This window comes from Gavia stellata, chromosome 9 (assembly GCF_030936135.1).
Source record: "Gavia stellata isolate bGavSte3 chromosome 9, bGavSte3.hap2, whole genome shotgun sequence".
NCBI lineage: Eukaryota > Metazoa > Chordata > Aves > Gaviiformes > Gaviidae > Gavia > Gavia stellata.
The window spans coordinates 4,288,387-4,301,189 of record NC_082602.1 but is presented as its reverse complement, the minus strand read 5'-3'; the positions used below and the strand labels follow the sequence as shown (position 1 = coordinate 4,301,189).

General features: G+C 51.2%; 1 protein-coding gene across 1 annotated transcript in view; it reads right to left on the bottom strand.

Moving 5' to 3' along the window:
* Positions 1–12,803, bottom strand: part of CDH23 (cadherin related 23) — a 201,700-nt gene that overhangs the window by 156,814 nt on the left and 32,083 nt on the right. The window contains exons 3-5 of the mRNA XM_059821557.1: positions 6,070–6,212; positions 2,773–2,820; positions 2,443–2,535 (exon numbers count right to left, since the gene is read on the bottom strand). Coding sequence (XP_059677540.1) covers positions 2,443–2,535; positions 2,773–2,820; positions 6,070–6,212 — 284 coding nt within the window. The remainder of the gene's footprint in view (positions 1–2,442; positions 2,536–2,772; positions 2,821–6,069; positions 6,213–12,803) is intronic.

Genomic DNA, 12,803 nt, shown 5'->3' with positions numbered 1-12,803 from the left:
CGGACGCTGTCATCCCCTACCATGACTGGCTCCCCAGCCTCAGCTGCATCCAAGGTGTCCCCTGGCTCCGGGGACCTCAGCTTCTGAAGGCACATCTCCACGCCACATCACCTCCAGCTTTCAGTACTTGTGGACAAGCAACAGGGACAACTCGTGGCCCAGCAATGCTCTCAAAGCAAGAGGGCATCTCTTCCTCCAAAGCCACACCAGCCCACACAGAGTAAATTCACTGCTCCCATCTCCCGTGGATCGTAGCCCTGGGAGGGTCCTCCTTAGGTGGTGGGACCCCATCCCTTGCTTTCACAGTGCCTGATGAGGAAACGCTGTCTCCCCAGCAGAAGAACAGAAGTGCCTCCAGGATGCTGGCTGAGCAACGAGTTTGTGGCTCATTACCTCTCATCGGTGCCCTTGGTTAAAGATCATGGATAGAAACTGGGAACTGGCACACGATGCCTTATAATTAGATTAGGCCACCCTCCAGAAAAGCACAGCTCTGAAGGCCAAGCGGCAGCGCGGGTGCACTGGAGGAAGCCCCGTGCTTTGCTATACCCCAAACAATTAGACGGTCCTGGAAATCCCTCCTGGCAAAACCCACAGCTCACGTGCAAAGCAGCGTGACACACGAGAGGGAGTCTCTGGGGTTTGGCCTCTTCTTCTTTTATCTATTTTTTTTCTCCAGATCACCTGCCCACAGTTCCCTTTCCTTGGCCAGCCTTAATTTTCCAAGCCAGCCCCAGACCTTTGCCCTCCCTGCTCCCCAGGCTTGACGCAGGTTAAGATGGGAAATGCGGAAGGCTTAAGATTTGCACCGCTGGCTCCTGGAGCAGAAGTGACGAGCGAGAGGAGATACGGCACGGCTGCTTCAGGTATATAAACACCGGGGCTTAACGCAGCACCAGTTCCCAGGGGAGCCACAGAAACCCACTTTCCACCTCCCTCTTCACATGAAGGAGGGAGCCCTCTGCACCAGGAGCTCTAAATCGCAAAACCAGAGGGAAATCTGAGGGCAGGGGAGAGGGGACTATTCTCCTTTGGTCCTACTGACATTCCTTTTGCTTTGCAGACCTCTGTAGAGAGGCAGCAAGGCGAGATGGCCACCCATCAGCTTCCAGAGCCCCGAGCAGAAAGGTGAGAGCGAGGAGCTGCTCGTGCAGCTTTTGCCGAGTCCTTTCTGCACCGTTCGTGCTTTAAAGGGAAGACGAAATGGCTCTGACCCAGTGTCACTCTCAAAGGGAGGTTTCGGATGACTTGGCGCAAAGATGAGACTAAAACTCCCGGCTCGTACATCACGAGCAACCTAATGAAGAAACCTCATCCTCGCAGCAAAGGGAAAGATCAAAGCCCAGCACAGCGGGGCATCAGCAGTCAGCATATTAAATAAACCCTTGTAACACGATCATTTGCACCTCTCAATTACCAAATACCGCTTGATTTCATGCACACAGACACACGCTCGACCTCATTCACATCCCGCGGCATGCTCTGGGAAAAACGGGCTCTGCCCTGGCACCTGGGTGCGAGAGGGAGAGGTTTCCTCCACTGGAGGAACACCCTACTAATCCCCTATTTCAAATATAATACCCTGACCTCGCTCTCCTAGCGCCAGCAACCACCTTTTGCCCCACCTCTTTAAAGTCTATATTCAGACCACATCTGTAAGTCCTTGGCGTATTTCAGCCAAGCTGAGCTCTAGGTGCGGAAGCTCTCCCTGACGGCATGACTAGGTGTCACCTCCTTTGCAACTCCGGCACAGAGCGAGAGTGCCAGAAGGCTCTGGAAACTCCGTCCTTGGAGATATTCAACACTTGGCTGGATAAAGCCCTGAGCAACCTGATCTAACAGGAAAATTCTCTCTGCTTTGGTGGGAGCTTGGGCCAGATGATCTTCTGTGGTCCCTTCCTAACTACTTTAGTCCTAGGACATCATGGGACGAGTCCTGCTACGGAGGTGTGAAAGGAAACCACCAGCAAGGGCAGAAGACTTTGGGCAGGACCCTGCCAGAAACCAGGCATTCGGAGAAATATTTAGTCCTGCCTCAGGTCACCTCTGTGACAAGAGCCGCACATCCCCCCCCGCCTCAAAGGAAGAGAAAAAGAAACAGATTCCCATTTACAGCTATTTTCACACTTTACATCTATCACGGGAAAGACATCACCAAGGCTGCAAAGGCTCTGAGCTCCAAACCTCCTCTTCCACCTGCCTTCCCCCAACACCCAAAATGCCGTCACTTTGCTTCTGCCTATTTTCAGGCAACAATAACTTCCAGAGGTTTAATCCTCCCCCCAAGCACAGTGAGGGGCTGGGGCAGGAGGACAGTCCCATACGTTGGTGGCCCTCAGGCAGCCGGGCAGACAGCTCTGTGGCAGCAACCAGGCAGCAAGCGTGGCCACCGAGGGAAGAGCCAGAAGCCGGGCTGCGCAGAGAGGCTGCGGCGATCCCTACCTCCGGGATGCGGACGCTGTAGGGCTGGTTGTGGAACCGCGGGGCATTGTCATTCACGTCTCCGACTTGGATGTTGACCGTCCCTTTGATAACCTGCGGCCACGGGAATAACGACAGGGAGCGGGGGTCAGCTTTATGCACGGATTTAAAACCTGAAGCAAGCTTGTGGCTGCTTTTTCTGACTTGGGCTTTCGGCAAGCGATGGCCAGGGGTGGTCCCACTCCCCAGACTCCCCTGGCACGATGCAGAAGGTCCCCCGGCACCCCACGCTCATCCTCCCCGCTCCCCTCCGCCCGTGCCGCAGACCATGAAATGAGAAGTCACACTTACCCCTTGGCTGTCGCTGACAGAAAATTCAACCGTGAATTCTGACTTAGTCTGAAAGGGAAGGAGAAGAAAAACATATAATTAAAGATACTGTAGTGTTTATCTGCAGATGGCAGGCTTGGGACTTTCAGCCAATATTATTACATGCAAAATGCTTTCAGGACCTTCAAGAAGAGAAGAGGCGCTTGAGTGCAATTACCTATGTTGAGTATAAAATGCTGAGAAATATTAATGTCAGCGGGGCTCCCGTGTATTTCACAGGCACGGAGAGCTGCTCTGCCCTGGGTCAGGAGAACGCGGAGACTAAGGAACTGACTCCCCGACTAGCAGCCGAGCGCTTTAAACAGACGACTAGGCTAAAGCAGATGAGAGGAGCCCGCTGTTTAACCTTCTGCGGCGTGCCAGCAAGCCCCAGCTCTCTTTGCACGCCCGCCCGGTCCCCGCTGCCGCAGGCTGCCTGCTTGTAGCGGCGAGAGGGAATAAGCGCAAGGCAGAGAAAAGCAGTTTTCCACCCACGGTGTACTGTGACCCGGCACCATCTCCGACTGCAAGATACAGGGACGATGCAAAAAGAGAAGAAAGTCCAAAGAAAAAGCTGTGTTCGAGATGACAATACACCACAGCCTCACTGAGGACATCTAAATCTCGCTGCTGCTTTCCCAATTTCACTGCCATGCAGCAGTTCTTGGGATATCGCATAGCTGGGAAAGCTCGGATAAGCCCAGGGTCTGTAGTAAGAACCAGCTGAAATCTCATAAGCTCATTCAAAAAATACCTGTGAGGTCCTCTCTGCCCCTTATTGCTTTAACTAAATTAACAGCTTGGTCTGAAATTGCAATATATTAAAGTCAGTGGTGCTGGTGTGAGGGACAAGTGGGGAAGAGGGGATTATTTCGGTGGCAGGGCAGGGGGGTATTGCTAGTGGAGGCAGACCTCTTCCTGACCTTTCTTTTCCACCAGCGATCACTTCGCTCACGTTTTACCAAGGAATCACACAGGGATGGACAGCAGGACTCGTACCACCACACCTACCGGGTAACTGGGCACCGTCTGGTGTTTCGGTTCCCCCAGCCCCAGCAATCCCTTCCTCCTCCAGCACCCCTTCCCACCCCCAGTGCCCCTGCCCTGCCTCAGCCGCTGGAGAACACCGACTTGAGGTTTCCAAAGCATCGTGCTGGAAAGCAAGCTTGAAACTGCTCTCCGTGCTGCAGATTTGCTTGGTTTGTTCCTAATAAGAACGGCTCAGGGAGAGGCAGCAGCCGCCGGTGCCCAGACCAGGAGCCCTGCTTGCCCCAGGGTAGCAGTTCATCTTGGAGAAGGCTTTGGGGAACAGCTTACCAGAGCGCGCACCCCTCCTGCCCCCACATCTGCCCCCCATCCAAACAGCTGGGGAATTCAACCTGAGAAAGCCTTTCTGAGCTCCCTCCTTGGGGCAGTGCTTGTAGGCAGAACGGAGAACTGAAACACCGAGGGAGAGGGGAGCATCTGCCCCTCGCGCCGTCCCACCCCGCCGCATCCGCATCTTTCACCCCTGCTTCCCCCCTACCCACGACTGCCGCCGCGAGCGACAAAGCGGCAGGGAAGAAAGCAGAACAGGAGAGAAGAAACAACCTGTTGAGCATTTAATTTTAAAAACTTCATAAAATAATCAGAGAAAGCTGCCACCTGCTGATTTCTGTCTCCACCCTTCATTTTAGCACCTACTTTTTTTAGGCTCAGGGTTTGTCTTTTTTTTTTTTAAACCTGTTTTCCTTCTAATCTTTGTGGGAGTGAAAAATGTTTTTAAAATTGTTCTGCCTCTATACATTCGCTTCTTCCTCTTTTTCTCTATTTTCCCTTTTCCTGCATCGTTTACCTTACTATGACTCCCTCTCCCTTTTCAAGTCTCTCTTTTTCTCCTCCATTATACAAGAATTGATCTCTCGCTTTTCTTTCCCCACCACTTTTCTTGTACGGCTTTCTCTCCCCTGACTTTTTGAAGGTGTGCATCCAGACCAGTGTTTTCTGCTCCCAGAGTGCTGTCCGCCTCCATGCCTTCCCATCCTGCTTCCTCCACCATGAATTGTCATTTACACCTTTCCCTTATCCATACCAAGTTATGCATACGTCTGTCTTCACCCTCTTCCATGTATCCCTGACTTTTGAGCCCCTGGGATGGGTTGATGGGTGCAGGCTCCTCTCCCGGTTCAGCCTGGCCACGCATGCAAGCTCTGCTCAGCTCCTTCCCTTCCCACCCTCCACCAAAAGCCACCTAAAATCTATCGATCACCCTCCCTGGCTTAAGCTGTTATCGTAAGTATTGGGAAGCGGTAGACTTTTGAATAAGAGAAGATTTATGACTCACGCCAGCAGATGTTGGCACGGGGAGGCGGAGGGGAAAGGGGTGAAGAAAAAACGCTTTATTTTTCCAGAGCCTCGCTCTTAACGCTGTGAAATTGGGTTTGCCTTCACCCAGCCTGAGCAGCATCCACCGCCCCGCTCCTCCGCATCCCCACGTCTGGCTGGCTCCGACCCGGACCCCCAGCGCCTGAGGTGGGTTAATGGGTTTTATCTTCACGACGCTGCCACCGGCAAAAGTACTAAACACAGGCAACAGGAGCGCGGGGCAGTTAAGCACGTTGCCCAAGTTGTAGAGTATTTTCCTAGTCTTACTAAGCTCCTCTGCTATTCCTTCCTCCTCGCTCCAGGAATGCGGCAAGGGCCAGGGCTGTTGTAAAACAGGCACCTGGATGGGATTACCCTGTCTTTGCACACCAAAACTACCACTGAAGACAGCGGTGTGAAACAGCTTCAAGACAAGAACCTTGCCAAATTTAGCATCCAGCAGCCTGAATCCACAAGGTGATGAAAAGTCCTGAGGAGATTGAGTAAGCAGGGATATCTCACCTCTCTTCCCACGTTGTTTTAAATAGTAAAGGATTTATTTGGAATACAGGTTTAAAGAGGCAGCCTGTAAATTTCCCTGCATGTATGAGCATCCTGCTCTTTGGTAGATCATCTCCGTTTATTATTTTCTTTACTTTTGAACTCGCAGATATTATTCTGGGATCCAGGAAAACCAACAAGCCAGATGGAGCCAGAGCACCCTGCTTATCCCCTCCGTCCCCACGGTGACAGGCTGGCTAGGGACAGACCCTGATGGGGACACATCGGGATTCCCTGGATTCCCCACTCCGTGGGGGAACGACACCCAGGCTGCATCTCAGCTGCCACAAAAGGTGGAGAGCCACCATTCATCCCAGTGAAGCCTGTTTTCCCCTCCCCTCAGCAGAGGATGCTCTCAGCAGAAAGCAGCATCACCTCTCTGTCCAAGGGCTGCCTGAGCCAGACAACACCGGTCACGCTCTCCACGGCGAAGAACCGGCTGGCCTCCTCCCCGACCACACCGAAGACCAGCGGGTCGTTGTCCAGGTCCCGGGCCAGCAGCTGAGTCACCGAGGAACCTGGGAGAGACGGAGAGGAAAGAAATCATGAGCCAAATGGGACAGAAGGGAAGAAATCCTGAAAACATTCAGGTCTGCCACCTTCCTCCCTTAAGTCACCCCCAAACTATTTTCCCATGGTGCTACAATGCCTCAAACATTTATACAGCAGCAAGGGGAGTCAAGCATGGTCCTACTGTTCTCTCCAGCACAGATAAACTGTACCACAGCTCCTCTCCTCCCTCGCCCTTATCAAAAGAGGGTCATGTCAGCTCAGCAGAAGCATGGCCATCTCAGGCACTAGAGACAGTGGAGGAACCCATGCCTCTTCTGGGCAAGCACCTACCAGCCTCCGTCACCCCCACCGAGGGGTACCACCAGCAGACACAACAACATTTCCAGGTTAAAAGCAAAGATCCCAAGGCCAAAAGCAAGGACGTGATGGCCACAGGGCCTGGAGACAGACCCAGGGTTTGTTTTAAACACCGCAGCAAGCGCTGGTCTTTTTGACAGATGTGGAGCCCACACACCCAGAGAGCATGAGAGATGCTAGGAAATATCCATCACTACCTTCTGCCAAATCGTGTTTGAAACCATCTTCTGCAGCGTCCTGAATACCCCAGCTCCGCCATCCCCTGCAGGCGCACAGTTGCAAATGTCTCTTCCTGACCACACCCGAGAGCTGAAGTTGCTGCATGGGAGCCACATGTCCTGTTTATGATCTCCATGCCGCTCCCAGAGCGGGACAACTTCTACTGCTTTGAAAGCAAGGGATCGCCACCACCCTTGGAGCCTCATTTCAGCCCCATAAGAACCTGCTCGGATCATTTTTGGGCCTCTCCATGACACCTCTGAGAACATTCTAAGTCTAGTGTGGTGTGTTGACCATGGCTGGCTGCCTGTCACCCACCCAGCTGCTCTCAGTCCCCACCACAGCAGGACAGGGGAGAAAATAGGAGGAAAAAAAGCTGGTGGGTGGAGATAAGGATGGGAGACCCCCTTAGCCGCCTGGCCCAAGGATGGGGTGGGAGGGACAACCTCTGCAAGAGCCACCTTTGGCAGTATGAGAGCACCCCCCAGCCCCAAATCATCTGGCCAAGGAGAACAGGTGCCAAAATTCCATCCATCTGGGAAGAGAAGGGAAGCTCGGCAGATCGGAGGGCAAACACGGCGGCACAGCTCGGCAAGCAGAGCGACCCGGGCAATTACCGACCGGTTGGGCTGACATCAATCACAGTGGAAATAATAGAAAAAGCTGATATAAGATTCCATTAATAAAGAATTAAATGATAGGAACATAATTAATGCCAGTCAACATGATTTTATGGAAAATAGGCCTTGTCAAACAAACCTGATTTTATTCTTTGATGAGATTACAATTTTGGCAGATAAAGGTAACTGTGAAGAAATAATAGACTTTTGTAAGGCATTTGACTTAGCACTGTGTGACTTTCTGATTAAAAATTTAGCGCTGCACGACATTGACTAAACGCACTCGAGCGAGGACCCAGCTGCCTGGCAGGTCCCAAGGCCACCAACTGCGGTCGGGGGGACATCCTAGCATGACGCAAAATTGCTGTCGGTACAAACTCAGGTGACAGCATGCCAAATTAACGGGGTGGACCAAGCAGCCAGGTGAAGCGCTTGGTAATTTGGGCTTGTTTGGTAAAAATCTGTTTTCCAAACGCCCTTGAAAAAGGCTGGTGAACCACAACTGCAGAGGAGGGCATCCCAAAACCAGCCATTCTGGTAGGGCGAGGGGTCCAAGCATGCAAGGACCTCTTCCCACGCCCTGGCCGGCAGAGCCATGGTGCAATTTGGAGGAGTGACTTTAGGGGTATATAGCCGGTTCTACCACGAGTACAATTCTGCAAGCTGCTTGACTGGCCGAGTCATCTTCAGGACTGGATGCAAGAGGATGCCACAAACATTCGAGAGCTAGCAAAAATACTTTACACTTAACAAGGGCTTTAAAAGCTTGAACTGCTACATTTATGACAAAGAAGAGCGAGATGACTCAGGCCATCTCAAGCACATCCATGAAGAGGACAAAATGTAAGACTTAAGATGGCTATTCCAGAGCAAGAAAGCACAGCAAGACTCAGTGCCCAAACCTAGATGGATTTCTATTAGAAAAAGGAATAGCAGTTGTTTTAAAAAGAGCAACTAGAATTAACCACTGGGGAAAAAAAATTCCTTCCGCCAACACAGGCGCAAGCAAGTGACGGGTCACGATGAAAGACATTTTGGACAAAGACCAGAAAACAAGAGTCCTTATCCAAACCACTGCGGTCTGCTGGTTCATCTGCAACATTCCCATCTCTTCAGTGAAGCCAACCCTGGAGATGCGAAGTGACCCTACATTTCTCAAACCTCGGAGCCTTGATATGAAACAAGCTACTGGCTTGGTTTTATTTTGGAGGACGTCTGAAGCCATCCTTAGCAAAGGTTTCTTTGCCCCAGGAAAGAAGCAAGACTGTGACTGTCCCCACGGCAGCAAAAGCCAGTAACTAGGGCAAGACAAATCAGGGTCATACCTCTCTATTCTGCCAAATTTAATGGGAGAAACAGACTTTCCCCCTTTACATCTCATTCAAAAACCCTAGATCAACAGGGCGTCTGCAATTCCCTGGGGAACTGCAAATACTTCAAACTCCAAAAGGTCTCTCGGTCGCATGAGAGTGGAAGGGAAACAATCTTAAAAATCCTGTCTGAATAGGAAAACCATGTCCCACCCTGCTCTAATCATAGTCACATTCATGGCTTGTGTGCCCAAATCCACTTGCACAAAACAAAACAAATAACAAATCAGCCAGCAAATGAACGTTTAACTCTTCTCTGTCTCTTTGCGTTACAGCTACCTCCCACTGTCGGGGAATTTAGTTCCTAAATTCAGGAAAACCTGGAGAACAAGGAAAGGCATTTCTGGACAGAGTGCATCACCCCACCCGCATTTCTTGCTCCTGCCGGTCTGCAGACGTGCAAAGTTAGATCCCTGTGAAACAGCACGCTGGGCTTGACTGCTCTCCGGTCCAGGAGTATCTAAACCAAGGACAGATGCAGCAGGTAAAAAGAGGAAAGGGAACATTCAGCACCTCTACCCTCCTCAACTTTTCTTTCCTTTTATTTGTTAGAAACAAGAAACTTCATTAGGACGTAAATAGGGCAGCTCAGAACATTAAAGTGGAAGCTGTATGTTGTTTCCCTGTATCACAGGAAAATACCATCTTAAACAAACCCTCACAAGTGAGGCCCTGAAAATTAAGAGCTATTTTACCCATTCCCTTACCTGTCCATCAGCCAGTAATCACCATCCTAACTTAAGGGCACCTCCCAATTCATTACCAAAAAAAAAACCCCATGCATAAAATACAGATCAAAATAAATTAAATAGAAGGTAATGAGAAACAGCTGCCTGAAATAAGAAATGAGACTTCACAATCACTTTGTCATTAGTTATTCTGACTTTTGCAAGCTTTACCCTGGGAGAATGCTAAGGTTGGGCGCGTGGTGTAAACCAGGAGTGCAGGATGCAGCGAGAGAGGACCGCGGCAGAGCACCCTGGGCTCCTTCACCACCACGACAAAAGTTTCGGCGTGCTACCTTCCACCAATTCCTTTAGCACCGATTTATTTAATCCTCTTTCCCCCTCCCCATATCTTTTTTCTCCCCTCTCAGTTTACTGCACCAAGGGAGGAGGAGCAGACTAGCTGGATAGCACAAGGCGAACACACACAGCTGGAGCATCTGGGCCACAGCCAGTGTTCAACAGACCACAAGAAGTCCCGTTTTCCAGGCTGATCACAGGGAAGGTGCTGTTGTCCCATCCGTAGGTGAAGCCAGACCAAGGCAAGCACCCGACCCAGCGACACTCAGCTCCGCAGCTGGACTCCACGCTCTCTTGCATGGGAACAACAGGGGAATTGCCAAAGGATTGCAAAAGCAGCGCTAGCACCTTCACACAAGGGCGCCTGTATCCCTGGGAAATCATCAAAAAGAAGAGGGTCCCCCTCGGACAGGGCACGCAGGGCTCAGGGAGCTCCACATATGTCAGAAACACCTCTCAGGGCACTTGCAAAGAAAAATAACCTGCCCCGGCTCTCCCCGGGCCACGCTGAGGATGCTCTTTGAGCTGCCACAAGCCCAAGTGCCGACCTGGCTCCGGCGAGGGCTGGGGAAACAGGGACAAATTATCCTTCTGCAGTATAAAGTTATAGGCTCCATTTGTTTCCCCTCAGGAATCAGACAGGGCAGTTAAGTGTCTTGATTCCACCAGATAATCACAATTTATCTTGTCTGCTTTTGCCTCCTTTCTCTCAATCACGGCTACTTCTCCCTCTTTCTCACACATACACAGATTTTCTTCGTTCTCCAAGTCTTGAACTTTGATTGACCTCAGGAGCTTTTTTTTTTGGTGGTGTTGCCTCTTGTTTCATTCCTGCTAGGATTTTATTAAATTTTCTTAGGTTTGCCTGGTTTATGGGGTGTACTTTCCCCGCCACACACAAGAACTCCTGTCTCAGCATCTTCCTTGCAGCTGTAAACCTGTATATTTTTCTTGCCCTTCCATTTTGCCAAGGAGGAAAGTAGGTAAAGGGGCTGTGCACTCCCAATTCCTCTCGACTGGTTTTGCTTTCTATAGTGGGATGAGAAAGGAGAAAAAGCCAACTCCAGAGCTCCTGGAGGGTCTTGGAAGTGCTGAGCCCCAGGGTCCAGGAAAAAGCCAGAGGATGAAGAAGGTGCCAGAGCAAGATGCTGACACAGTCTGCACGGGAATGGGGTGGGATGGAGGGCACCAGGACTCAACAGAAGGGGCAGGTTTCTAATTAGTTGCTTAATAAGATGCTCTCATAAAAGGTCTGATCCATACCCAACTGGAGTTAACAGGAATGTCTCTGCTGACTGCGCTGGCTTTTGGGCTCAAGACTTCAGGCATCAGCTACGCTGTAATATTAAAAGCATTTTAATCCCTGCTTTTAAAAGCCAGTGCCTGTTTCTCCTTGGCTCATTGTTTCTCACCCCTCCCGAGCCCTGGATCGTATCTATGGGCACAGCCACCATGCAGCTTCTTGGCTCCGCATCTTCTGCCACCGCTACTGAGAGCGGTCCAGAGGCTGCCAGCGCCACAGGCACTCAGCTGACAGGCAAGGGGGGTTGCGGAATAAAGAGTCAGACATTTCTAAGAAGCAGCAGCAAATGGATCAGAGGCACCGGACACGCTGGGGAGGGAAGCAGCAGGGAGACAGCCCTTACGCCAAGAGCAATGCCTATGGTCCTCGACCAAGGTCACTAACTGGCACAGACAGCCCTCAGTTGCCATTCAACTTCTCAAACCAGCACAAATTTATTTGCATAAAAGTCATTTCAGCATCCGCACCCTGCGGCAAGGAGTCCCCTTACGTGAAGGCCACTGCCACGCTTTTGCTCCGAAGTAGCTGCCACCAGATTTCCTTGGCTCACCTCTCCTTCCATCCTTGGAAAGGAGATGGGACAATCACATCCCATTCACTTCTCCCACAATCACTATTGACCTTAGCTGCCAGCCGGCAGCCCTGCCTTCCTGCCCCAGTCACCCCAGCACAGGCATCTCCAATTAGCCCAGTTCATCACAGCAGGCTGGCCTCTGATGCTCTTGGTGTCAGGATTTGATGGATCTGATCTTGAAATTCAAACCCTGTTCTTCTCATTTGTCACCTGCTCCCTTTTCTTTGCCTGTAATTCATTTTCTCTTTCACCTTTCAGAAAAGAAAAAAAAAAGAAGAAAAAAAGCCCTTCCGTGATGTTTTCCCAAAGATTTTTTTAAAAGAAAAGATGAAATGCCAATATTTCTGTGCTGCTGAGCAATCCTACGACATGCCACCTCTGAGCAATGTGAGGGAGAGGAAAGGACAGTGACTCCCTAACAAGGAAAATAAAGCAAAATCTAGTTTCAAGCAGGAGGCCACAGCAAGTGGGAGCTGCTCTCGTGCTCGGGATGAGGCTTCACCGCTTGCCCAGAGAGGACGGGGCGCGCACAGGAGACCCCACCTGATGTGAAGGGGGGATGCGAGTGTGGGCACAGCGCGGGGGGCTAGGAGAGCAACCAAAGCACACTTGGTCCCAGAAAACCTCTTGCAGGCACCAGGGTCTCTCCATCTTCATTCCTGCCTTCCTCCCAGTAGGTCCCAGCCTCCCGGAGTGGTTTTTCCTGTCCGTGCCACAGGTGGCCATAGGTTACACAGAAGATGTCGGCTCCCAGAGCCTAACCACCACATGCTCCAGACTGCTACTGCAGGGAAGACCTTGCTCCTTGCATGCCTCGGGTGAACAATAATATCAAACCTCATGCCACGCAAGCTCCCCGAGACTACCCCCCAGCCAACATCATTCAGATACGCTCACGGATACCTAACAGCAACACCACAGGTACAAGGGCAACCCACTCATCCATCCCCGAGCCTTTCTCCCAGAGGAGGTGGCTACCAGCTCATTTCAGAAACACAACCTCAACAGACACTCTCTGGCCTCCTTCTCAGAAGGGGCTCAACCACCTGAGCCAAAACTTTCCCGAACGACTCAACAAAAAAAGTGTCCGCTCCTACAATTCAAGTGGAGCTCAACTGTTACACCCTT